This window comes from Bacillus rossius, chromosome 7 (genome assembly GCF_032445375.1).
Source record: "Bacillus rossius redtenbacheri isolate Brsri chromosome 7, Brsri_v3, whole genome shotgun sequence".
NCBI classification, from domain to species: Eukaryota; Metazoa; Arthropoda; class Insecta; order Phasmatodea; family Bacillidae; genus Bacillus; species Bacillus rossius.
Window position 1 is genome coordinate 54,930,491 of NC_086335.1, and position 26,516 is coordinate 54,957,006.

The 26,516-nt window shown below is 39.2% G+C and overlaps 1 protein-coding gene across 3 annotated transcripts in view; it reads right to left on the reverse strand.

The window, feature by feature from the left end:
- Positions 1–2,008: 2,008 nt before the first annotated feature.
- The window catches only part of LOC134534050 (protein diaphanous-like), a 47,517-nt gene continuing 23,009 nt past the window's right edge, over positions 2,009–26,516 (reverse strand). For 2 of the 3 annotated variants that reach the window (XM_063372014.1, XM_063372017.1), the window contains exons 7-19: positions 23,264–23,374; positions 22,461–22,696; positions 21,655–21,776; positions 17,822–18,024; positions 16,892–17,452; positions 15,071–15,210; positions 12,469–12,769; positions 10,493–10,579; positions 10,229–10,381; positions 8,519–8,779; positions 6,676–6,840; positions 4,985–5,207; positions 2,009–2,573 (exon numbers count right to left, since the gene is read on the reverse strand). In XM_063372014.1, the coding sequence (XP_063228084.1) occupies positions 2,527–2,573; positions 4,985–5,207; positions 6,676–6,840; positions 8,519–8,779; positions 10,229–10,381; positions 10,493–10,579; positions 12,469–12,769; positions 15,071–15,210; positions 16,892–17,452; positions 17,822–18,024; positions 21,655–21,776; positions 22,461–22,696; positions 23,264–23,374 (2,610 nt within the window). In that variant the 3' untranslated portion in view covers positions 2,009–2,526. The remainder of the gene's footprint in view (positions 2,574–4,984; positions 5,208–6,675; positions 6,841–8,518; positions 8,780–10,228; positions 10,382–10,492; positions 10,580–12,468; positions 12,770–15,070; positions 15,211–16,891; positions 17,453–17,821; positions 18,025–21,654; positions 21,777–22,460; positions 22,697–23,263; positions 23,375–26,516) is intronic. The other variant, XM_063372016.1, reaches the window with a different exon arrangement.

A 26,516-nucleotide genomic window follows, 5' to 3' on the forward strand; every position in this document is an offset into this window, starting at 1 on the left:
AAAGTGGAATGCAGTATTGTAGGCAACTGAACATGAGAAATATTCGAACATTTTATACTCAGATATAATATTTTGTGTCCTTTCAACTAGTTAACAAAAGTGTGGATTATTTTTATAAAGTTAGAAAGTGTAAATAAGTAAGTAAAATGATCAAACTAAGGTTGCGATACAAATTGATTTAGTTACTAAACATTTCCCTCCCCCTTTTTTTATCGTTAATTTTTGCAGAGAATATATTGACTTTTTTTTTGGGGAAAAAAAGTAATAGTAATTACTGGGACAGTTTATATTGTGTTGAAAATTTTTACTGACTAGTAACAAAACACTAATTGTTTTTATTTAAAACGAAATTTAGTTTCTATCCTATTTTCTTCTTTGTTTTCAGGTACTATGCGCCAATGTGAGATCCGCTCGTGCAGAATTTCCAGCTCAGTGTTTTCAAGTTATAGTGAAATGCTGACATCCAGAAACCTCTTGTTCTCTTATTTATTTTTATAACTGTTATTACAAATCTTCTTAACTCTCAACTAGTGGAGTGAAATAAATAAGATGTGATTAACCTATAACAATCGATTTACGAATACAAATAAGAAAATATTATTTCGAAATTCTTGATGTTCAGAAAACTAATATAAATTATTATATTGCTATATCAACATTTGGATAGTAAAACTAGAATTTTGGTTTGATATTTTTTTTAATTTTCTGACATGATTTGAACCCTAGTTAACAAATTTATGTTTTATTTTTTTTGCATAAAGACAAATAAAATAAATTTATCGTTTATGAGGCTCCGAAAAATGTCTAACATAAATCAGAGGTAAAGCATGAAATAATGTGCATTGCGTGACATTAATGGTGATGACTGCTTGACTAAATTTATATATTTGTGTTATAGCTTATTATTAATTTATTTTTGCTGATTACATTTCCAGTTATTTTATAATTGTAACTTTTTAAAAATAAAAAGTAAGTGTATATTGTTTGTTGGTTTCTTTGAATTTGTAGAAGATTAATTTTTTTTTGTTTACATTGAGTATTACAATGTCATTGGCCTTCGTCTCTATCGATCTGCTCTATCATTTTCTCTGTATGCCGCGTGGTGTGTATAGCAGTTTTATTGCTCAGTGCTCGCGAACATTGCAAGGAAAACTTCAAAACGTAACTCGAGTTACTTTCCGTGCAAACAATTACTTTTACTTTATCAGATGCCAGTAAAACATGTATTGTACTTTTAAGTACAACCAGGAGATTGAATTAAAATTGTTTATAAGATATATGCTTCCAAAGTATACACAAATTTTAAGAAGGAAAAACGTTCTACGATTTGAGAAATATTTGGTATATATATTTTTGAATTATTTCCACTGTCATCTTTAGTACTAATGTTTCTAGAAAGTTGTTTATTTTATAATATAATTCTCTAAATATAATCTGGTAAAGGAATTACAGTATTATTACTAATATAACAATTAAAGGTTGTTCACATAAGTGTTCTCTCAACACTGTTCTTAGATTCACCTTTTATAAGTGTGTTATATGTTTTACTATACTTTTCAGGTGAAATCCCGGTAAGGTATAGGTTATCAGGACCAACCTGGTTAATAGTACTGGAGTCAAACAAACTTTACATCTACATACATTTTAATTTTATTTTACTCTACAATATGCTAATGAGCTTTTCTCCCAATAGTTTTCTCATGTATTATTTTCCCCCTTTTATCCCCTCCTCCAAAATAACCATTAAATGATCTCGGACCTTTTCCCTCTCTGTCTTCCAGACGTCGTCCATGTTATTGCGAGGTATGTCAAGCGCAGGTAAGACTTGGCCGGTTCATTCCATTCCTTCCTCTCGTGCGCGCCACTGCGGTGCAAGAGTTCAGCAATGTGTAGCAACTACCCTACCAATAGGGTAGCCCACACCTCAATGATTTCAAGAAGTTTCTATTCATTAAAAACAAGTGATAAAAATATGCAAGAAAACAATCGACAGACTTGAGTACCGTGATGCACTGAGAACAATTAAATAATATTTTTTTATTTTATTTTAAATTATTTACACAGTTTAACTGAAGTAACTCATTAAGTACATTGCAACACCATACACCATAGATGACACAGGTTATTTTTTTTTTTCCTTTTCGCGTTATAAATCTCTAGAATAAAAATAATAAATATCTACCGCACTTCATCGGAATGAATGCAGCGTATATATTTTGTTGTTTAGTTTTGGTCTTGCGGGTAAATGATGGCGACAGGATGAACGTCTTCGTCTCTGGGTCTGTGGTTGGACCGCGCGGTCCTCGGGGTCTCCTCCGCGGACGGGGGCCTCGCCGTGCCTCGCCGGAGTTCCGCCCCGTACACGTCGCCGGTGCTTCTCGCGTGATTCACCAGCTGCGGATCGAGGCGGGGACGTCGACGCGACGCAATTCAAATACAGTATTTTTTTTGTTTGCGCGGGAAATGTTCGATTGTAATGCTTGTAGCAATGAACGTCCTCGACAATGAGAACACAGCGGACTGCTGTCAAGCTCCAGATCTGGACCGCGACCTCTGCACCGTCTGCGGCTGGCCTGGAACAGAATTCACACGCTGTTAGAAAACACGGTAAGTTTACGTACTTTTCAGCGAAGAATTAAAACTCAAATAAAAGAGGATTTCTTCGTAATTTCAAAATGACTGAATATTCGTCGAAACTAAGCCGTATTTCGCGCGCGTGTGTGGGGGGGAGGGAGGTGAGGGGGTCAGACATCCCCTAAGTATTATGAAAATACTAAAACTTACATAGTAGCTATGATAAAGACCACTGACCGCATAAGACTGCAAACGTCTGTGTTTTAAATTTTCAAATACAAACATCACCAAATGAATTTTTATACTAGGTTGAGATGGGATTAGCATTCGTTGTAGAACACCTCCCAGAACAAAACACCCCTTCCCCTTTCCCACTAAACACAAATGCAGTCCTGGCTACGACGCACTAAATATTCATGTATGGTGATTTATGCTATATATACTTTTATCACTCCCTAACGTATGTACCACGAATAAAAAAAATGGGTGCGTGTACTTATGTACGCGCGTGAGACGTTATACTTATTTGGCATCATTAAAAAATAGTTTTTAATTACATGCAAATAATTAATTACAATAAAATAATAAGAGGGCGGAAAAAAGAGTCAAGACAGTCAATACAGTTCAGTTTAAATTTTTAAAATTAAATAAATAAAATTGAGAGAATAATAAATATATATGACATAATTTGTACTAAATATTATAAGATTCTTAGTTTTAGATATTTATTATTGATTATTTAATATTTTAAAAGAAAATAAATAAATTTAATAATAAATTCAAAAATTTAATTTAAGTTTATTCATTTTTTAATTATTTATTACTTTCTTAATTTAATATTCACTTTTCATTTTTATCAAAAAGTTTTCATTAAATTTGTTCATTTATTTTTATAAATATTCATTATTTATTCAAATTAATAATACATATTAAAAATTAATATTTTATTTTGATGTTAGATTTTATTTTTATAACAATTTTTTATTAAATGTTTTATTAAATTTATTTCTTTATTTTGTAAATATTAAATAACCAATAATAAATTTTTAACATTCATTATTAGTATTAATTATATTAAAAAATAATATTTTAATTTATATCAATAAATAATAAATACGGATAGTTAACCTCAATTATATTGGAGCACTTGAAAAGTATATAGGCACAATTTTTTTACTAATTATTACGAATAGTAAATAATATTAATCAAAATATTCCATTTAAATCACTACTGAATATAATTTATTAGCACATACATATATAATTCGCACTTGTATGAAACTAAAACACGTGTTGTGAATGTAGAAACTAGAAACATGTGGATAAATATTATAAATATGAAAACAGTGATCAGAGGCGACGAGCGTGCCAACATGCGCGACTAATAGAGGTTCTATTTATATTTTGTTGGTAGCTTTTTTTCGAGACTTAATGAGCTATTTAGCGGGCAGCTTCAACCTGTTAATTTTGTGATACAGTGATGCGCGTGCATCTTAAAATTTCACTCTCATCATTTTTTGCATAACGCGCCTAAAGAAGTATAACTTCAAAAAAAGTAAAAAAAAAAAAAACCTACCGCTTAGTTTTGAACCACAGTCCTTCAGCATATTGACCGCGCAGTATAACCAGGGCTCTGACAGAAGGTTACGAGGAAAATGTGTATTATTTTGATGTAACACGAAAATAATGTGTTTTTTAATTAAAACCTTGGAATTTACTCTTTACTATGACTATTTTAGTTACCCAAAATAAATTCCATGGTAATTTCACTATCTATCATAAAGTTTCAATTGACACACCAATACGTTTGGTATGTCCCCTAATGTGGGTTTATGTTCGTACACGTGGGTCCACCATCTTCCTGTGAAAATGTCGTCACATGGTGCGCGCGCAGCATCAACCTGTTAATTTTTGTGTTACAGTGATGCGCGCGCATCTTAAAATTTCACTCTCATCATTTTTTTTCATGCCGCGCCTAAAGAAGTATAACTTCAGAAAAAAAAAATGTTCGGGAACAATGGCGGACGCCGGAATATTTGGGGGGGGGATGCAGGGATCTAGCCAGGGGGGGAAGGGGTTTAGGGGGTTCAACCCCCCTCCCCCCTTAGCGCCAAATCTTTTATTAATTTCTTATTCATCACTCGAACAAATTTCATATTAAAAAAATTACCATTACAATATTTAAATTTAAGTACTGAAAACTGCTAAAATAGCACTATTTTACACCTTAAAATCCAAATTTTCCCGGGGTAGGACCCCCGGACCCCCCCACTTTAATACGGGGGGGGGGGGGGGGGGCAATGCTTCTTAACACTCCCCATACGTAAATCCTGGCTACGCCACTGGGGGGATGTTATGAATATCAGTGAAGACAGTATGATGCAGTGTGAGAAGTGTCAGTAGTAGAGACCTCTGGGGCGGCCGCGCGACCTCTTGGCGCGCTGCTCGCGGCTGAAGGCGGAGCCGGTCTGCAGGGCCTCCAGCAGGCTGTCCATGACTCCCTCCTGGGGGTCCTCGGGGCTCATCTCCAGCACGGTGCCCCCGGCCGCCCCCGAGGCCCGCCCCCGCTGCTGGCTGCGGCGCGCCGCCGCCTCCTCCGCCTCCCTGGCGCGCAGGTTGTCTGCGTGCGCGCGCTGCGGGCAATAGTGGCGGCCCAGGCCGAGTCAACCATCCGGCGTCTCAAGTCAGCTGTATATCTATCTACAGTCATATTTCAACTAACGCCTGCTGAGATAACTAACTATGCCCAGATCTTGCTTAGATAAGATACCTAACTCAGTTGTTATAATTAGAGACAGGAGAAATTCGCGGATTCATTTCGTGATGGGCTGAAATTCAAACATGTGTATAATTCTGCTGGTTCTGCTATCGGCTCGCGGTTTAACTGGATCTCTCTGGGCCAATGAGAGACTATCGACCAAAGAAGCGTCGAATCACAAGCTACCCAGCGGAGACGACTCACAATTTAGTAACCAATGAACACGCGTGTTAACTTGAGAAGTGCAGAGGATAATGGAGGCTATCCTAGAGGTCATTGAATCCGCGAATTTTTCCGGTCCCTAGTTATAATGTATACCACGAAATTTACAGGTAGATTTATATATAATTTTTGGTTTGACAGCTGAATATTCTTCCATTATTTCTAAGAAAATAACTGGTAAATGATAGGCTAGCCTAGTTCTTAACCAAGCACGTTATTTTATTTAATGGAATAATTTGTTTCGAATAATGTCTCGCCTAAGTTTTTTTCAAAATGTGGACTCGTTCATGGAATAGAATCATGGGCGTCGCAACCGGGGGGAAGGGGGGAACACGTTCCCCCCCCCCCCCAAAAAAAAATAATAAAAGTCTTCAATTTCGTCCCCTCCAATAATACATTTAGTTTCGTAGTTATATTAAAAATATGATTTCTGTGATACATAACCCATATGTTGCGCATGGTGCATTTAGTCCAATCGTGGTAACGTGAGCACTGTGTTTTTACAAATTTGTTCTCTGAAAATATTTTTTATAAAAAATAAATTATATATTGCAACCAACTATAATTAGAATATTTGGGAAATAAAATGCCTAAAACCACCTTTTTGCACCTTCAAACCCCAAATTTTCCCGGGGGAAGACCCCCGGACCACCCGCTTTTTTTCCCAGGGGATGAATATTCATCAACAACGAAATAAATTGCAGTCCCCCCCCCCCCCCCCCCCCCCCAAAAAAAAAATATATATCCTTGCGATCCTTGCGACGCCCATGCGCCTGCTGAGATAACTAACTATGCTGAGATCTTGCTTAGATCAGATAACTGAGTTGTTATAATGTATACCACGAAATTTACAGGTAGATTTATTTATATATATAATTTTTGGTTTGACAGCTGAATATTCTTCCATTATTTCTAAGAAAATAACTGGTAAATGGTAGGCTAGCCTAGTTCTTAACCAATCACGTTATTTTATTTAGTGGAATAATTTGTTTGAAATAATGTCTCGCTTTTTTTTTTTTTTTTTCCCCTCTCAAAATGTGGACTCGTTCATGGAATAGAATCCACTGGATAATGGAGACTAGACAATATATAGCGACATTGAATAACAGTATTATACTCACCTGGAAGGCATCCTTGAAAGCTTTGATGTCTCCGAACAGTTCTTCAACAGTGTATTTAGTTTTGTCGAACACGAAGAACTCGGAAACTTCGGTGAAAGCTTTCTCCATCTGCTTGAACATCTTCAGCAGCGTGTCGTGTTCATTTCGCGCTTCCTCCAAAAATGGCTGGAATATAAGTGTAAGGAGAAACGTGCTCTTGTTTGGCTTGTGGGTACTTCATGTGCTGGAATGTTGCAAGCCTGCAGGAACGCCATGGCTGTTCCAACAGAGCACTTCCCATATGCAAGGCTTGCATATGTACTGGCTTTCGGTCTTTATGGCACAGTGCTTCAATGGAACTTGAAGCGGTAACATTATATATTATATATTAATACAATAACAACCCAAATGTATTAATCCCTTTTTAGCATAAACCACGCGGTTAATACGTATAAATATTGTATCATTATATAGATATATTTTTTATTGAGATTAAAATAGTTTATTACCGAACAACTTTTAATTTAATTTCGATGTTATTATTGAATATTTGTCATTTTGTCTGTTTGTTTGTTCGAGTATTGTGCAAAAACTTACTGGACCGATTTTGATTAAACATTTTGTGTTTAAAAACATGTGTGTATTTTAACTCGCTACGATGACGGGAGCCGGAGAAATAGAAATAAAACCTCTTTTTTTTCACAACCAAGTGCAAACAATGTAAGGTGAGCTACCATCACTACCAATACCCACTTCTACCAATACTACTAATGTACCACATCTATAATCTTATTTATTTATTCTATCGCAATCGATTACCATTTCACGATTGACGACGACTTCTTTACTACATGATGTGATAATTAAATAAAATAATCGCACGGGGACACACACTAGTGTCATTTAATAGCGTGATAATTCTACCACTTTCCAATTGTCTCCCCCGACGTCACCAGGGTTCATTCTCTGTTGGATGTGGCTCCTTTGGCAGTAATGTTCCCCATGGTTCTTCTATTGCTTCTGTCCGTGCATTGGCCTGCAGCTCGGTAGCGGGGTCCCGCAACCCGCGCCAAACCTTTTAATTTTGGTTTTACTTGCTTCAGTGTCGCGTTAAAAATATGAACATTAATGGGAAAAATAAATTTAAATTTTTTTTATTATGTTTTAACTTAAACGTGCCGGTCAATACCATTTCAATTCATGATGACGCAATTCTACCGGAAAGTTTATCGTAAGCCATTATCAAACTGACCTGAGAATAATTTATCAGGAAAGAATATCAGAATATCCTAAAATAAGTTTAAAAAAATCATCGTAAAAATTTAAGTTAACCGTCGGATTGATAATGCTGGGTTTGATGCTGTTTTTTTTTTCATTTTAATTAATTTATTACATTTGGGTACAAATCATTATTTTTTCCCATTGTATCGAGTGATTTGGTTTGATGTATTAGGTTTCCTACTCATTTCCTTATATGTGGATTTATTTCAGTTTAATTTGTATCGTTTAAGATTATTTCGGTTATTTCACATTAATATGCTCAAGTAGATAAAATTTCCACACATTTAAGTCCTCTCCTTTGATTTATTTCGTTACAATTCATGCATTTAATCATTGTAATTATTTCGTTATAAATGGGTTCTTTTGATGCTGTTTGTTGTTTTTTTACTTCATTATACGTATTTTTTTATTACATTTGGGTACGAATCATTTCATTTCTATTGTATCGAGTGATTTAGTATGATGTATTGGGTTTCTGACACACTTCCGTACGTGTGGATTAATTTCAATTCCATTTATATCGTTTGAGAATATTTCGGCCTCCGTGAAAGCGGACATGCGCGGCGACCCGAGTAAAGGATACCTCCATGACCTGTCGGAACCTGTCGGGCTCGCCCTGGTCCGTGCTGTCGCCGCAGCCGGCCAGGTCGGTCTGCAGGTGCTTGAGGCCCGCCCCCAGCTGCATCAGCGTCTTCTGCGCCGCCTCCGAGGACACCTTGGCGGCGGCGTCCAAGTACCCCAGCTCCCGGTCGAAGCACAGCAGGTCCGGGAACTTGTCCTGGATGGTGGCCGCGATGTAGTGCAGCAGCGTCGTCTTGTTCTCCGAGTCCTTGGTGCCGGACAGCTGCGGCCAGAGAGAGACAGAGAGATCGTGCCGGTGAGGCCGTGCCTCCAGCCAGGGGCGTAGCCAGGGGGGGGGGGGGGGTTAGGGGTTCAAACCCCACCCCCTCCCCCCCTTAGCACCAAATCTTTAATTAATTTATTATTCATCACTCAAACAAATTTCATGTTAAAAAAAATTACCATTACAATATTTAAATTTAAGTACCAGAAAACTGCTAAAATAGCACAATTTTACACCTTAAATTCCAATTTTTCCCGGGGGAGGACCCCCCCCCCCCATACACAAATCCTGGCTACGCCACTGGGCCCTCCACAAGAGCAGTCCTTCGCCGACAAGCAGATAGGTACCGTCAGCTCGTGCAACACGTGGCTGTTTCAAATACGTTTCCCAAGAGGTAATGCTGGGTATTCCTTACGAGAATTGCCGCGCAAATTTATATAGTTTAACTGGTATTCCATTCAAGCATATTAGTAATTTTTAAACCATGGGAAACATAATCGAATATTCAAAATTTTTTAGTATATTTTGTTGTATCATGTTTATTATGTGCGCAGTTAGTACTGGAAAGCTATTCAAGGAGAGGTTTTACAAATAACTTTACTAATGTAGGTACTGGGACAACACAAATCATAAATTCCCGGGCAATAATCAGAACATAGTATTACCGCGAAAAAATTTTTTTTGTAACGATACAGTGGCTTTCACGTAAATTACAAATTCACAATTTTTGTAATTTTACATGATTATTTTAGTTCAATAATTTACAAAAGAAAAATACATTGCAATGTTTGCTATAAAAACATATTTCGTACAAGTGCCTTATTGTCGTACGAAACTATGAATATGATAGAAAACAGGTGTAATGTCAAAAGAATCTCAACTGCTTACAGTGGTTTGTGGAATCGGTAAACAAATATGAACTCTCTACTGCCTACCCCCTCATCCTTCTCAACCGAGTTCTTGAAGGGGATTAGGCCTCGCCATCTAGCAATTTCAAATATTTTGGAACCGCTTGCAATAAAGCATCCGCGATAAATATTTTGGGTCGATATGGCATAGTACTTAGGTTTGGTTTCTCGTTGAAGTCAACACTTGTGAACGGATGTGATTATCAAGATGGTTGTAGTCGGCCGCGGAGCTTACAGACTGGAGCCTGTTAGTAATTATGTGATTGAAACAAGGTATGGAAGGTCTGGGAGATATTATTTATGCCTTGATGTGCACCCTTTGGGATAAATAGTTCAAAATTGGAGTTACATCAAAAAGATGACAGGGCCTAATCCCCCTTAAATTCCATCACTGCTAGAATAAAACGATTTCTTTAAGTGGGTTAAATTAAATACCTGTTGTTTTAAATCAGATTCACCTATATAGAGTGTTATGGTGTATGCGGTTTAAAAAAAATTAACGATACAAGGTATTATAATAGCATTTCTTTCTTTTTTTCACCTTCGGCAGGAAACTCATTTCGAATCCAAAAGCTGGGCCACTCTTTGAGCCGCTGTTCATGTAGTTTCCCACCAACAGAACAAGCTCCAGAATCTTGGCGAATTTGGCGCTCTTCCGAATTTCATCGCAGGCTGCCGTGGCGGCCACGATTTGCTGCAACATACGTCACGTTTTTGATGTATGTTACCCCATCGACGCAGCTGGAGTACTACAACGCCGGCTTGTCTCCACGGAAAAGGTAGGAGGGGGAAAAATAAAACTCACCGGCTTGACCTCGTTCACAATTTCTGCGAACTGGAGTTTGAACAAAAACGACTTGAGCCGAGCGTGCAGACGCTTGATGTCCGAGATCTGAAATCATGTCACGTGACGTCACACACCAACAGCGGACTCGGCACGGGTGCGGAACCATGGCAGACGGCATGCTGTGATGTAGCTGAAGACACTTTTTAACCTCGCCATATTATTACGCCCAAAACACATTGCGGAAATTGTTCTTGGTAACTTTTATGGTTAAGTATTGAATTGAAGCAATTATCAAATAAATATTTTTGAACATAGAATACTTTTTTTTTTGCATCGACCAAGGTTCAAACCAAGGTCAGTTATGTTTGAATGCATCAATATATTATAGTGGTGAAGGTCAGTATACTGCTGGTCCCAATGGAGGTAAGGCCTGTCATTATTTTTAATCGATTGACATTGCCGGGGTTCTAACCCATTAACTCCAATGACGTTATGTTATATTTTACTAAAACTGTTATTTAAAATTGTTTTACTAATGTTTTATTGGTTAGTAAGTATGAATTAGACTCTCCGTCGTTAAACATTGTCATTTAAAAATAAAAGTAATTTAAAACTGTTTTACGATGCAAACACCACACTTCAGTCAATGGAATACAAAATAAAATCAAATTGAAGCAGCTGAGAAGTCTCAGCTAGGAAATCATGGAAATCTTATTCAAGTTTTTATGGATCAATGAATACTGATCTACTTCACTGGTCCACCAAGTATCACATGCTTACGATCATAGCAAATGTTGGCCCTTTACACCAAGAAACTTTTTAATTAATCATTTAATATTGTTATAGTTGTTTTACAACACTCTAGAGAAGACCCTTGAAATTATCTCACAATGTGTATTCATACATTTCTATGACGAAAGATTTGAATCAAACTTGGGAAGACGGGCTGACAGCATGGACCCATAACTCCTGAAATTTGGTTACTGTTACGTAATGTTTGCATAATTCAGGAGGGAAAATGCCTTATATCTATATTAAGCTCCTGTCAGGCATCGCTCCAAATGATGAGGGGGAGAGGAAAGCTTTTAAAATTTGGGAGAGAATATTCATCTTTTCTTAAAGTCATTTCTTTTTCTTGTTATGACCACTAAAGTGTACAAAATGTATTCCAGGATATATTTTCGCTACCGTAAAGTTGGCACACGAACACGTTTATGGTACGTCCCAAGATATTCACGGAATTGAACATATATGCGAATTGACGCGGGTCCGCGCCATCTGGACGAACTCAACGCCGAAGCGGGCTCTGCGCATGCGCGGAATTCGGGCAACTGATAGGTAGAGTCCCGGAAATATCGCAGATTCCTCTGGCCTCAGGATAGAATTCAAAGTTATAGGTGTGCTCGACCAATGTTTACTTTCCCATTGGTTGATTTCTTAGCGAGAACATTTTTATCCTTGTTATTTGGTACTACCTGATTCGCTTACTTCTTTCCTAGCTGGACATCGTTATGGCTCACGGTCGTAGAGGGGCGTGTCCAGATAACTGCGATCCAATCATGAACACAGTGCGACAGTGTGGAGGTTTGCATTCTACCTTGCGACTGAATGAACGCGCGAAAATGCCGTGGCTCTACTGATAGGTACCCCAGAAATAAGGGATTGGTAGGGACACCTGTATTTCGCGAATACATTTCGTGTCAAGGTATGTCACAAAACACTGTAGCTTTTTCTTAGAGTAATGGCGAATCGTGTGCGTGCAGCAGTACGGTATCCACATTCCCATTGGCTTCGTCAAGTGCGGGAAAACACCTCTCGCCGACCACAGCCAATAACTACAAGAAAAAAACTACGGTGTTTTGCGATGTACCTAGACACGAAATGTATTCGCGAAATACAGGTGTCCCTAGGGACCGGCCGTGTCCTGTCGTGCACCGGGAGGTGTAGCCGGTCCCAGGTGACGCGGGCACGTCGGGAACTAGCGAACTACTCACGGCGACGCAGAACTGCTCCGCCTCCGTGAGGTCGTCGCGCTGGTCCCCGAGCAGCTGCAGCTTCCTCAGCTGCTCCGCGGACGGCAGGTAGGAGACCAGCAGCTGCAGCACGCTCGCGGACAGCACCTGCTCGTCGCACCGCAGCACGGCGGTCCTGATGTCGGCGTGCGAGCGCTGCTTCAAGAGGCCGCCCAGCAAGATGGACAGGTTCTGCGCCGTCTTCCCGTCCAGCACCTTCAGCTGCTTGGCCTTCTTCCTGCCGGGCCCCGCCGCCGCCGCCGCGCTGGCACAGGCACCGACACTGCGCTCTCTTTGGCAACACGGCACACTTACAGGCCTGCCCGGGCACACACACACGGTGCGCACAGCTTCAGGAAAAACAACGCGATTTCAAAACCACTCAACATATCCGAGTGGGGGTCTGCTTACGAAAAGCATTCAAGAGTTAAATGAGGGCCAAAAAAGTACTTTTGATTTCGGATTAAGTTTTTAAACTGTATTTTCAGAAGAGTTGAAATGCCTAAAAACGCATGTTTTCAGAGTAATTTTTAGGCGTAAAACAACCAGTACCAACAGATTCTTGAAAGCACTTAAGGGACTTGCATTGCACCTTTATCTTAATTTCACCGCAATATAGTGTCACGGTCACCGCTCAAATTTCACAGTTATCCTGTGACGACGAGAAGACTGCGCGGCAGTTCAGAGACTTGCGCTTAGAGGCTATACCACGCTAGAAGCACCAGCGAGCGTCGCGCTTATCATCCCGCCTCACTAACACACATACACCCCTGACGAGGCGGGCCCCTTAACGGAGGAAATCACCTGAAATAAACAAAGTGTTATTTGTGATTTCAGATAACCGAATCTTCGTAAAAAAAACTACGGCGTATTTTGACTTCCTGGTTTCGTACTCCGCTGTAAACCGGGTAAAGTGCTGTTGACTTTACAAGTTTTTGAATGTTTCTGTTGGTACAATTAGATTATTGTGGATTCATATTCAGTGCAGTTTTCGCAAACTTACGAAGATAACCGTAAATTAACGAAGATCCCTTGATAATTTGTGACCAGCTTTCTTCGTAAATTTAAAGGGTCATTTTTAACACTGTAAAGACTGGGCCGCCAAACGACGTGCATAAGGATTAGGCCCGGCCATCTTGAATTTTTCCATCTTTTTTGCCATAATTATATTTTTGAACTATTTATCCCATTATTTTGGCATGCCAAAACATAAATCATATATTCCAGAATTTCTATACCTTTAAACCACATGGTTTAAAATTTCTGTCTGCAAATCGAATGATTTTATAGCCGACGTAGCTGCTCCGGTAGCGAATTCTAGCGACGGGTGTGGAAACTACGAGTAATTCGCGTCTAAAAATGTAGTTGAAAACACAATTTGCGTACATATTTATCACGCTCGGCATTGTTTAAAAGAATACTACGTCGAATTTCTCATCCGAGTTACGTATTATAATTTTATTTGAAAAATGAGAACACGGGTGTTTTGCTCGTTACCGAGGTTTGATGTTACACATCTCGGCGAGTGCTGGAAAAATTCGCTCATGTTTTCTTTTACGTCTATCAGTATTTGTATTTTATTTGTGTTGGTTGAAGGCCTGCAGTTCGTGGTTTCATGACAAACAGTTATCTACAAAAGTGATGAAGTGACAGTTCGGTGCCTCAATTCTGACTCACATGGGCTGGGAAGGGGTGTCCAGAGATCACTACCATCACTGATTTCATAAGAGTGCCAAGGGCGCCCATACCTATGGGCAGGGTGGGTCCGTGGATTTCAGGCAAAGAAAAAAATTTGGTGTTCTTGAGCATTTTGGGTAAATTTTGAGTTCTTTAAGGCCATTTTCGGCCATTTTTTGTCATTTGTAATGGTTTGCCCCCCTCCCCCTACAAATTCTGCCCCCCCCCCCCCTTACAAACATTCATATGGGCGCCCTTGAAGAGTGCCACTCAATCGCAGTCTAATGTTAATGAAAATACGAAGATTTAAAAAGGTTGCAGATGCTAGTAAAAATATTTTTTTCGAGAGTGCTCAGTATTTATCATGATTATTGCTATTAATGTTATTTATGTATTGATACAGAATTTAATGCACTTGCATTTACCTACTCAAGAGACAAATTGGGTGGTCAGCCCAGACATATTAGGGCCCATTGTACATATTATGAACCACTATTAATAAACTTGATAAGTGTATGCTAATTATATGATAATAATGTATGGTGGCTACATTCTACAGCTGTTATTATTTTAAAAATTTGAAGGAAAAAATATTTAAAATATCTATATAATTTTGTTTAAAATATTTGTCAATTCTATGAAATAAAAACCATTTAGCCTAGTATTAGGAAATGAAATCAAAATAAGAGATAAGCCCTGGACGAAAATCACAAGTAGTTATGCGGCTAATTGTGCAGTTCTTCTAGATACCAATTTTTTTACATTTTGCTCACTCTTTATAATAAAATGCAGGCCCTAATGAAATTGGCCTCAAATTGTAGACAACTTAAATTTAAAGTCATTGCATGATAAAATTAGCTACCAGGATTCAAATATTAAAATTATTAAAAAAATCTGTTTTACGTACCTTTTTTCTGAATCAGTCTTGGGTTTCGCAGATTTTGTCACGAACTTTTCTGCTAAACCATTCAATATTTCGCTATCTGCTAACTTCTCTTCTTGAACATTCAACCAAAATGAATTTTCGTTAATTTTTCCGGGCGTTATCTGTAGTTCAGACAATAAGAAAAACATTTAAGCATACGAACTTATCTATACATAATAATGATACGTATAAGGGACTAGCCCGCTGAAACCTCAGACTTCAGCATTATTGTTTACTTTAGGGAAATAAGGGAAATCACAGTGAATACTTTCAGAGGAAATACTTTTGGAGTGTTTAACTTTAATAATATAAAATGCAAAATACTTGGTTAGAAGTGTTGCTAAAAAAAATATGATTAGTCACCGGCATGTTGAATTATTTTTTCTATTTTGAGCCCAATGTTTGGCATTACGTTGCAAAAATTTATGATCATTTTTGTACATGGAACAGATATATACATGTTAAATTACATATATTTGTATATTTGCATCACTAAAAAATATTGTTCGCAGTAATATACTTGGTTCACATAGCTCCAATGGTTAAATTTATTTGTTAATCGTTCCCTGGATAGATTAACAGTATTCACTGCACACATTAATAAGGATAATAAAACAAAATTAAGTCAAATTATTTTATTCTGAATTATCATTTCCATGGTTATAAAAATATGCTTGAACGAAACATCAATTAAAATATAAAATTATGCGACAATTTTCGTAAGAAATACTCAGTATTAACTCGAAAACCCGTATTTAATAAATGCAAAAATAATTATTGTCATGTACTGCACAAAGTTACAATATCTTTCTTATAGTATTACAAACAATTTCAAGACAAATTGTTGTTTCAAAGTAATAATTTTTTAAAAGTGCAAAAAAAAATTTTCTATGTATCTTCCCAAGATGTTACACCGTTTTGCAAACATATCCACTAAAAGGCTGCAGTGTGTACTACAGGGGTATAGCGGTAGGAATGCAACTGCGGCACAAGCACCGAGTGTTCCTGAAGCATACCTTAGCGTCATGCTCCGGTTATACTTCGGGAACACATGGATGCTTGCGCCGCAATTTATTTCCTTCCACTAGACTCTTGTGCTTGCAACCACCGGGAATAAAAAAACTTATATCACGTGGGGCCGGGGGGGGGGGGGGGGGGGGGGGAATTACAACTGGCATTATAATCACTCCAGTCCTCAAATATTGACTTCAAGCGATCAAATCCAGGTATAATGCCATGTGGAACCATAAAACGTGTAAAACGAAAGCGGCACTGCAAGACGTGGCTTAATTTTTTGAAAACAAAGCTGGCGAGGAGTGATCCCCTTCAAGATGGCCGATTCTGGGGCCGAAGCTGAAGTCATGGGGAAATGACAGTAAAGGGAAGCAAAAAAAAAAAGCACACAGTAGTATCCTAGGGCAGAAGAATTTAAGCTAGAAGCCGTATGTAACATACTGTATTGTATTTTCGGGAATAACTGTAAAGAATATGTTTTCACAACCGCAGATTATCGGCGACTTAAATAATTGTCATCAATGACGAGGACTGAAACAATTGTCATCAACGTAACGGTAGGACAGGAAAAAAAAATTACTAGGAAACTTTAGATTATAACATAATTATCATACATTTCTTGGAAAATAATCTAGTCAACAATCACTTTGCGGTGGTGCTTGCTTTCTATATGTTTAGTTTAGTTGGCCTAAAATGCGAAAACTATATTTATATTATTGTAGCCAATATATGAATAAGGTAAGCATTATTGGCGCTACAACATTATAATGTCCAAATAACACATCTCACCGTTTTCCAGTTGGCTCTCTTGATGTTGGTCGCGACTTGCCACTCTTTCTTCGGCTTCAAGCCGTGCGGAAGCCCAGGATTAGTACTGAACATGGCATTGTTGCCAAATGCTGGTGGTCTGTTGGCAGCAGTGTTCATCCCAGGTATCCCTAGAGAGGTGCTCATTCCAGCCATTGGTGGGGGCGGTGGTGCCGTGCCCATTCCTGGCATAGGCGGGGGCGGTGGTGCCATGCCCATTCCTGGCATAGGCGGGGGCGGTGGTGCCATGCCCATTCCTGGCATAGGCGGGGGCGGTGGTGCCATGCCCATTCCTGGCATAGGCGGGGGCGGTGGTGCCATGCCCATTCCTGGCATAGGCGGGGGCGGTGGTGCCATGCCCATTCCTGGCATAGGTGGGGGCGGTGGTGCCGTGCCCATTCCTGGCATAGGCGGGGGCGGTGGTGCCATTACCATTCCTGGCATTGGTGGAGGCGGTGGTGGCAAATTATTTCCACTAGTAGATGATGTAGATGATTCGTTTTTGGCAGTAGGCATACTGGCTAAAGCAACCTTGGCCTGTAGCTGCAAATAAAATTTAAATATTGTCATTGATTTCACAACATGTAATGTGCAGTAATACTTAGGCAGTTCTTTCCTTTTTATGCAGCTAAAACATAATCTCTGTTGTAATATTTTATGTCAAGTTTGCATAGTGGTATGGAAACAATCAAATAGCACTTAAGGTGGCATGTTTTCAAAGAGTTCTGAAAAATTTATATGAATATGTGTGGTTACAAACTATACATATTATACAATCTGGACAATGGTCACAATTTCATTATAAAATTAATAATGATAAACTCACTGACCATACCATCATTAAAAACCTAGCAAATAGTGGAATAACATACAATATAAAAATCAGAATACTTAAAAGATGGTTTTACTTACCTTTTCAATGATTGAAGAAAGATCTTTGATTACGTCTTTGGCCTCTATTAACTTATCTTCTAACCCCCGACATTTTTCTTCAGTTTCCGTGAGACAAGCTCTTGTTTCTTGCCTTTTAGTTTCAGTATCTTCGGCTTTACTTTGTAATTCACTTATTTTGTGCTGAAGTTTTCTGTTTTCTTCCTCTGCCTCTAGTTCCCTAGCTGCCGACAAGATTGTTATGTTACTAAAGTGCTCGTTCATAAATATTTCTAAGTCGTAAATAACAATTGTTAATTTTATAAAACTATTGTTATGCTTTAAATCACAGAAATTACAGACAATTATACAATTAAATTGATGAATTAGGTGCACTGTGAACAATACTAAACCAGATAATTATTCACGGTGGAAAAAAAAAATTCCAATGTTTCCGATGTTCTCACAGTATACCATTTTATGTTATGTTTGCACTAAAATCAAGGTCGTTTAAATTTTAGTGAGTCAGCTCAAGACAGCAGTACAGGGTAATTATAAAGTACGTGAAACATTTCAAAAAATCGGTACAGTGATATGGCTAAGAATTATGTAACAAATTATATACCACGTGAAAGAAAAACTCTCAAAGTTTTTTTTTTACTAGTTATAAATGTTCTATGTGTCCACCTTGCGTCACACGACACACATCTAATCGATAGTCCAATTCTGCCCATACCCGACCCAGAATATCAGGAGTGATGGTAAGAGCAGCTGCTACGATGCGGTGTCTCAATTCGTCAAGGTTCTGTGGTAGAGGTGAAACATAAACACTATCCTTGATGTATCCCCACAAGAAAAAATCGCAAGGTGTCAAGTCCGGTGATTGTGGTGGCCACGGGAGTAGCACTTGGTCAGCGGCCGCCCCACGGCCCATCCAGCGATGTGGCAACGTCTCATTCAGATAATCTCGTACCACATTGTGGTAGGTAATGCGGTGGAGCACCATCTTGTTGGAAGATGAAGTCCCTGCTATCAGCTTCAAGTTGTGGCATAAGCTACAATTGCAGCATGTCGAGGTAGGTGATACCAGTGACAGTTCTCTCAGCGAAGAAGAAGGGGCCATAAACTGTCTTGTTTGACATGGCACAGAACACACTAACTTTTGGCGAATCTCGGACGTGTTCAAGAGTTGCATGTGGACTCTCTGTCCCCCATATGCGTGTGTTGTGTCGGTTGACTCTTCCTGAGAGATGAAAAGTGGCTTCGTCACTGAAGATTAATTTGCTTGCAAAGTCATCGTCTTCAAGACGGTTCTGCATGGCAATGCAGAACTGCAGTCGGAGCAATTTGTCATCGTGGCTGATGGCTTGCAGAAGCTGCAATTTGTACGGCTTCACTCTTAATCGCTTACGAAAAATTTTCCACACTGTTGGCTGAGGGATGTTCAATTCTGCACTAGCCCGATAAGTTGACTTCTTGGGACTCCGCACCATCACGTCCCGTACACAATCCACTGTCTGTTGTGACACGCCTGGACGACCCGACCGTTTTGCGTCGCACAAACAGCCGTCTTCCTCGAATTTCTTGTACCACTTCATTATGCTATTGTAAACTGGTGGTGTTTTGTTAAACTTGCCACGGAAAGCTCTTTGGACACTCACTACCGATTCGCTACGGGCGTATTCAAGCACACAAAAGGCTTTCTCTGCCTGGTTCGCAGCCATTTTCAGCAACTACATGCACTAGCGCCCCTGTCGGTTGTTTTTTAAAATAGCTTTTTGGCGCTACATTCAAAAAAATTTTGAGATTTGTTCTTTCTCGCAGTATATAATTTGTTAGGTTATTCTTTTCCATTTCGCTGTACCGATTTTATGAAATGTTTCACGGACTTTATAATTACCCTGTATTTTGTGATTTAGATGTTCACATACTGCTAAGATAGTTCATGAAATTATTTATGGCTCATGTAATAATGGTTCTCGCTCGGTATCATTATAACTTTGACGATGATGATAAATGAATCATCTCAGGGGCTGAATTGGAGTGTCTGTCATCTCCGCGATAGTTTGCGAATTTCTTCCTCAACAAGGAGGTGAACGTGAAACAAAACAACCCAGAACCGAATTGGGAATTAAATTTTTCCCGCACACATTGCACGTGAAAAGTCTTCGTCGAGACCGACAATCGAACCCAGGACCTTTGGATCACAAGCCAGGAACCCCTATGTCTAGACTAGACGGTTGGACCCGTTAGTTACTAAGAAGGCACTCTCAGCGTAGACCTACTGACAGCCAAGTTAGCTGATGACAAACACCCTAACGTAGCCTAAATATGAAACTACAACTTTAAAAACTTACATGCCGTGAAATGTCTTTAATCTGTATTCTATGGTTTGGTAAACTCTGTGATCTGGCATTAAGCGATCCTTCCATGGGTTTTTTTCCGGGTCGACCTTAGTTGCTAGGTCGTATTACTGTGGTTGCCGTGCGTTTTTAGTTTGCTCAGAGTTTTTCGTTACTGTAAGTTTTAATTTCCGTTCAGTGCGTTTCCTGTTTTATGGCGAGTTACATTTCACATTTCAGATTCCCGTAATAAGCCTTTGGAAAGAACCAACTCTCTTCTCTATTATTATTTTTTTAATTTCCACAGAGTAGTTTATTATAACTTATTTTTAAACCCATTGTACTGACTATCAATTTTCATTGGTATTCCCTTAAAGCTATAATGACTTACGATAATCCGGCAAAATAGTCCTAATCAGAACTACATTTCATTGAACTGACTGTCGATATTAAATGTATGGATTCCTGAATTTTGAAATTATTTTAAATACAGTTGTACACAATTTTAAATTTGTAGTTAAGTAGACCTACTAACTGAAGAAATAAAAAAATCTTCAAATAAAACTTAACATATACACGATGAGTTTAAATTAATAACTTTGCAGTGCGGTACCACTGACGTGTGGGATTGGTCCATGCAAATATAAAAACCCAAGGGCGAGAGTAGGACCGTTCGCAGAATTTAATTTACGGGGTTTTCGGGGAAGAGGGGGGGGGGGGAAGGTTATATCCCCACTCCCTGGGTCAACATGTACGGAATGATGGCTGAAACTTGTGGGAGCCGGCTGCTCTACCTCCAATCAGCCTGTGGAGTGCGTGACGTGGGATAGTCGCGAGAGCCTCTGCGGTGGTGTCGATACAGTTGGTGTTTAGTTGCGAGGTGGTGAACTATGCGAGGTGGTGAATGATGCGAGGTGGTGAATGATGCGAGGTGGTGAATGATGCGAAGTGGTGAATGATGCGAGGTGGTGAATGATGCGAAGTGGTAAGTGATGCGAGGTGGTGAGTGGTGCGGGGTGTTGAGTGGTACGGGGTGTTGAGTGGTGTGGGGTAGTGATTGGTGCGAGGTGTTGAGTGGTGAGGGGTCGTGAGTGGTGCGAGGTGGTGAGTGGTGCGAGGTGGTGGGTGGTGCGAGGTGGTGAGTGATGCGTGGTGATTGTCGAGGACTGTGGTGTGCGTACAGAGACCGGCAGAAGAGCGAGCCACTGTCGAGCCAGGCACCAGTGGGCAGTTTTAATGTTTGATTGATCGGACAGAGACTGTGTGTTCATTATTAAATTAAAAGCGTAAATAATAGTCAGAAAATAAAACTGCATTTAACTGATATGTCAATCCTTTTTGAACCTGATTTTCCCACATGTAACATTATTTAAATATTCTGTTTAACTCAGTTATTAAAATTGCTGAAATTATGTGAAACATCACTCCACAATATACCAAAAAGAAAAAAAAAAACTAATGTAGAATTTTTACAGTTTTTTTTTATGTTATACACCAGCGTGTTTATGAAAAATACATCACCTTAAATCTTACTTGTGATAACTTGCAGTAACTCCTCCGCGTCTAGTACGAAATTTTGGAAATCTGGATCCAATCCGTTCTTATGCAGAACGATTCTAGACACACACGCGTCTATCAGCTTGAAATATGCTGGCCTGAAAATAATGGAAATCCTGGTCATGTTACACTACCATAATTTCACAAACATTTATGACACTTAACGACTTCATAATTATTTTTTTGTCATGTTACCGCTTTTCTGATAGACATTTTCATGACAAGCAATTTTCATATACACGTATTTGCAAAAAAACAAAACTAAATCGAAATACAATACGCATGCCACATTGGATGGATTAAACGATAAAAGATGGGCTTAGTTCAGCCGATATTTTTTAAAATTCCGTGACCTTTTTTTCTTTCTTTCAGAAATTCAAAATTCTCTGAAAATTCCACATTTTTCCTTTACTCCGTGATACTGGACACGTTGTTAAATATATTAAAAAGCTCCGATAATAATATATTTATATTATAACATTTAATAACATTTAAAGTAATTAAGTAAGTATTTCTTACTCTATAACTTGACTTTATTAACAACCCGATATCTTGAGGCTTTCAACTAACCTGATTGGCTTTCATTCGAAATAAGTTAAAAAAATTTATCTAAAAATTTGGCCTACCCAGGATTGATAGTCAAATTTTTTGTAAGTTCAGTGCTGTTATTAAATCGGCGACGTAATATATCCACTATTTCACTGATGGTAATCGCAATAAAAAATTTAATTTACCCACAAAATTCATTAAAAAAAATACATGTCCAAGTTTCTTGTACCTACCTGATAAAAACATCGTCTCTTATGAGCATTAAATGCTGCAGGATGGAGAGGAAGTGAGATTCCGCAGACGTACTTTTCACCAAGTTTTTTATGATCTCAAAACAGTCATCAGTGTTCTGTAGGTCAATGAAGACGTTATCGAACTTCTGCATGAGTTCAAAATAATCTTCATCCCTATCACTTATGAAACATTCCAGTTGGATTTTCAAATCTTGACTTGCATCTCTCCCTAGTTCCTGTACACAAAAAAAAAACAACTTTAAATTTATAACCACACAAATACAAATTATAAAAACTATCTTGAAGACTGCACAAGAAACGGATAAAGATATTAAACATAGTTACTGATTTTTACAATAGTATTTGCTAAGCAATTTATGATTTTTGAAGTTAGTTTAATAATAACATAAGTTTTTGTGGCAAAAATGTTCATGGTATTTTAGATTTAAATATGTATATTCTACTGAAAAAAAAATTAAGTTTTTTTTGTAACTATTCTGCCACAATGCCGAAATAATTTTTAACATGTCTTGTGTCCCTGGTTTTCGATCCACAGAGCAAACTTTCTTCTTACTTATTATGCGACTCCTAGAATTCGTATGTCCCAAGCCCTTCCGATGGAAACATTAAATTACTTAAATAAAAATGCATACCATAGAAATTTATTCAGCTTGGAACTGATGAAATTATTTTTTTTTTTTCAGTTTTTTATACTTTTAACTGTTGAAAAAAATTAAGGTAAAAATGTACCGTGGGCTATATTGTCCTCGGTCATTTTAAAAGTGAAGTATTGTTAGACTCACATCTATCACACTGCTGAGTCCAGACCGCAGAAACTCATTCCTCAGGTGTATTCGAAACTCCAGTGTCTCGGCTTTGGATATGATGGCATTGATAAGTTGAAGAGAAGTAACCTGTAATAAAATAAATCATGAATGGTAGCATGGGTACTATAACCAATTTTAATTTTTTATTTATATTTTGTTAAAACAGAAAAAATCATTTTACGAATAAGGTACCTATTCAGTTATTCAGTATATAAGCACATTAACGCGGATAAAACGCAGGGGAGATATAAACCATGAGTGCTGGACAAAGTGGGGTAAGGGGTGATCGGTAAACAGGTTTTGTTTGGGGGGGGGGGGGGGGAGAGAAAGGGGATGGAAATATGTATTGAGAAGGCATGGCTGGGGTTGGAAAACCTCGTTGAACTTAAAAGTGAATTTATATTTCAGACCAACTAAGGGAATGTTCACATGTGATATAAATTTTAAAAAAAAGTTTGTGTGTAGCCTTTAGCGTAAAACTCCTTATTTTAGCACTTCATTTACAAAAAGAAAAAATAAGTTTAAACAAAACCAAACGATATAGTAAAAATTAAGTGTTTAACGTTTAAGGCTATATACAAACTGTTAATCCAAAACTGAATACCACACGATGCTGTTCTTAATTTATGATACGATTGAAATAAATATAAATAAAAATAGAAAAAATAATTGGTCTATAAGTTTTTCAAAACTCTTAAATAAGCAGTTTCTGGATTATATAATTTTTAATAAACATTTAACTAAAATTGAATACCCCTCGGGCGTAAATTGTGATAACCCACAAAAGATTAAATAGAGGAGGTTGTTGAACTTTTTCGAATGTTTCTTTTTTTTCTTCTGAAGTTAATTTTAGGATATAAACGTTCTTGAAAAAAGAAAAATATATATAATATATGGTTTTATCTAATTTCTTAACCTTTTACTTCATTGTTGGTTTTAACTACCTGCACCCGATGTCAAAATTAAATAATTAAATTGTTTAAAACCATATAAAATTCTCGTTAAAGGTTTTGTCTCACACGCCACGTTGGTTAATTAATTTCCTTTCCATTTCTATAATTCGAGGGCTTTTGCTGTAAATTCATCACGATAAGGCTCTGGCATTTTACGTTTTCTTCTTAAAATATTTTCACCGGATATTTACTAAATATTATAACGGTAAAAAAAGCTTGCAAGTGTTTATAATTTACTATGTGATCACTTGTGTGACCCTTTACCGCTCGAAAATAACTTTTAGCAGATAGATATTTGTGAGCAACGCTGTCGGGATCAGCTTGCAGGAAAATCCCTTACTTGACGTAACAATGACAAGAGAAATACCCAACGCGAGACTATATCATATCTCATCCGTAGATTGCAGTGCGCTATTTCTCTTTGCAACGAACGTATCTGACATCAGCGCCGTCCTTGTTTCAGTGTGATATGTTTCCAAACGAACCCAAAGAGCACAGACGTATTAGACAGAACAATATTTTTTTTCTTTCAGAATGTACAAAAAATAAAAAGGGAAATTTGAAAAGAAAATAGTACATTTTATTACTGTATTTCAAAAAAGAGAATAATCTAAAAATTTCCCATTCTTACTTTTAAGAAAGATGCAAACTGGTTTTAATTATTTTCGATTTTTTGTATCGATTAATATTAAAAATGTTGGCTCCGTTTCACCATAGTACATAATTATGGAACGTCTTTTTATTAATAGTGACCGACTACTACAATTAGTTTCTTCTGTGAAATCATAATTAGTTTTTCTTCAGACTGTATACAAATGTAATAATACTGTCAAAAACACTATTTTATGTCCTTCAAATTATCAACAAAATAAAAAATTGAGAGAAATATAGAACCTACTATGATTATTGATGTATTACGAAATAAAAAATTACGTTAACAAGCCGGGTAGTAAAATCTGGCAACAATGCTTTGTACTGCAAACTAATCGTGAAACATACTGTCGTAAGCAAAAACAAACAATACTAGGCAGGCGTTTTGGCCACGTTCACTCTTTATAAATAACGTTTAAGAAATGGATACGAAAACAGAAAAATTCCGAACTCACTGTAAGGTGGCCGTAGCCCGAGCCCTCGTGGCCCCGAGGGGGAGGAGGATAAAGGAGAGAGAGGGAGAGAGAGCAGGCACTCACGGTGAGGTGGCCGTAGCCCGAGCCCTCGTGGCCCCCGAGGGGGAGGATGAGGAAGGGGAGAGAGAGGGAGAGAGAGCAGGCACTCACGGTGAGGTGGCCGTAGCCCGAGCCCTCGTGGCCCCCGAGGGGGAGGAAGGGGAGAGAGACAGAGAGAGCAGGCACTCACGGTGAGGTGGCCGTAGCCCGAGCCCTCGTGGCCCTCGAGGGGGAGGATGAGGAAGGGGAGAGAGACAGAGAGAGCAGGCACTCACGGTGAGGTGGCCGTAGCCCGAGCCCTCGTGGCCCCCGAGGGGGAGGAAGGGGAGAGAGACAGAGAGAGCAGGCACTCACGGTGAGGTGGCCGTAGCCCGAGCCCTCGTGGCCCCCGAGGGGGAGGAAGGGGAGAGAGACAGAGAGAGCAGGCACTCACGGTGAGGTGGCCGTAGCCCGAGCCCTCGTGGCCCCCGAGGGGGAGGAAGGGGAGAGAGACAGAGAGAGCATGCACTCACGGTGAGGTGGCCGTAGCCCGAGCCCTCGTGGCCCCCGAGGGGGAGGAAGGGGAGAGAGACAGAGAGAGCAGGCACTCACGGTGAGGTGGCCGTAGCCCGAGCCCTCGTGGCCCCCGAGGGAGAGGAAGGGGAGAGAGACAGAGAGAGCAGGCACTCACGGTGAGGTGGCCGTAGCCCGAGCCCTCGTGGCCCCCGAGGGGGAGGAAGGGGAGTGAGAGAGAGCAGGCACTCACGGTGAGGTGGCCGTAGCCCGAGCCCTCGTGGCCCCCGAGGGGGAGGAAGGGGATTGAGAGAGAGCAGGCACTCACGGTGAGGTGGCCGTAGCCCGAGCCCTTGTTGCCACCGAGGGGGAGGAAGGGGAGAGAGACAGAGAGAGCAGGCACTCACGGTGAGGTGGCCGTAGCCCGAGCCCTCGTGGCCCCCGAGGGGGAGGAAGGGGAGAGAGACAGAGAGAGCAGGCACTCACGGTGAGGTGGCCGTAGCCCGAGCCCTTGTGGCCCCCGAGGGGGAGGAAGGGGAGAGAGACAGAGAGAGCAGGCACTCACGGTGAGGTGGCCGTAGCCCGAGCCCTCGTGGCCCCCGAGGGGGAGGAAGGGGA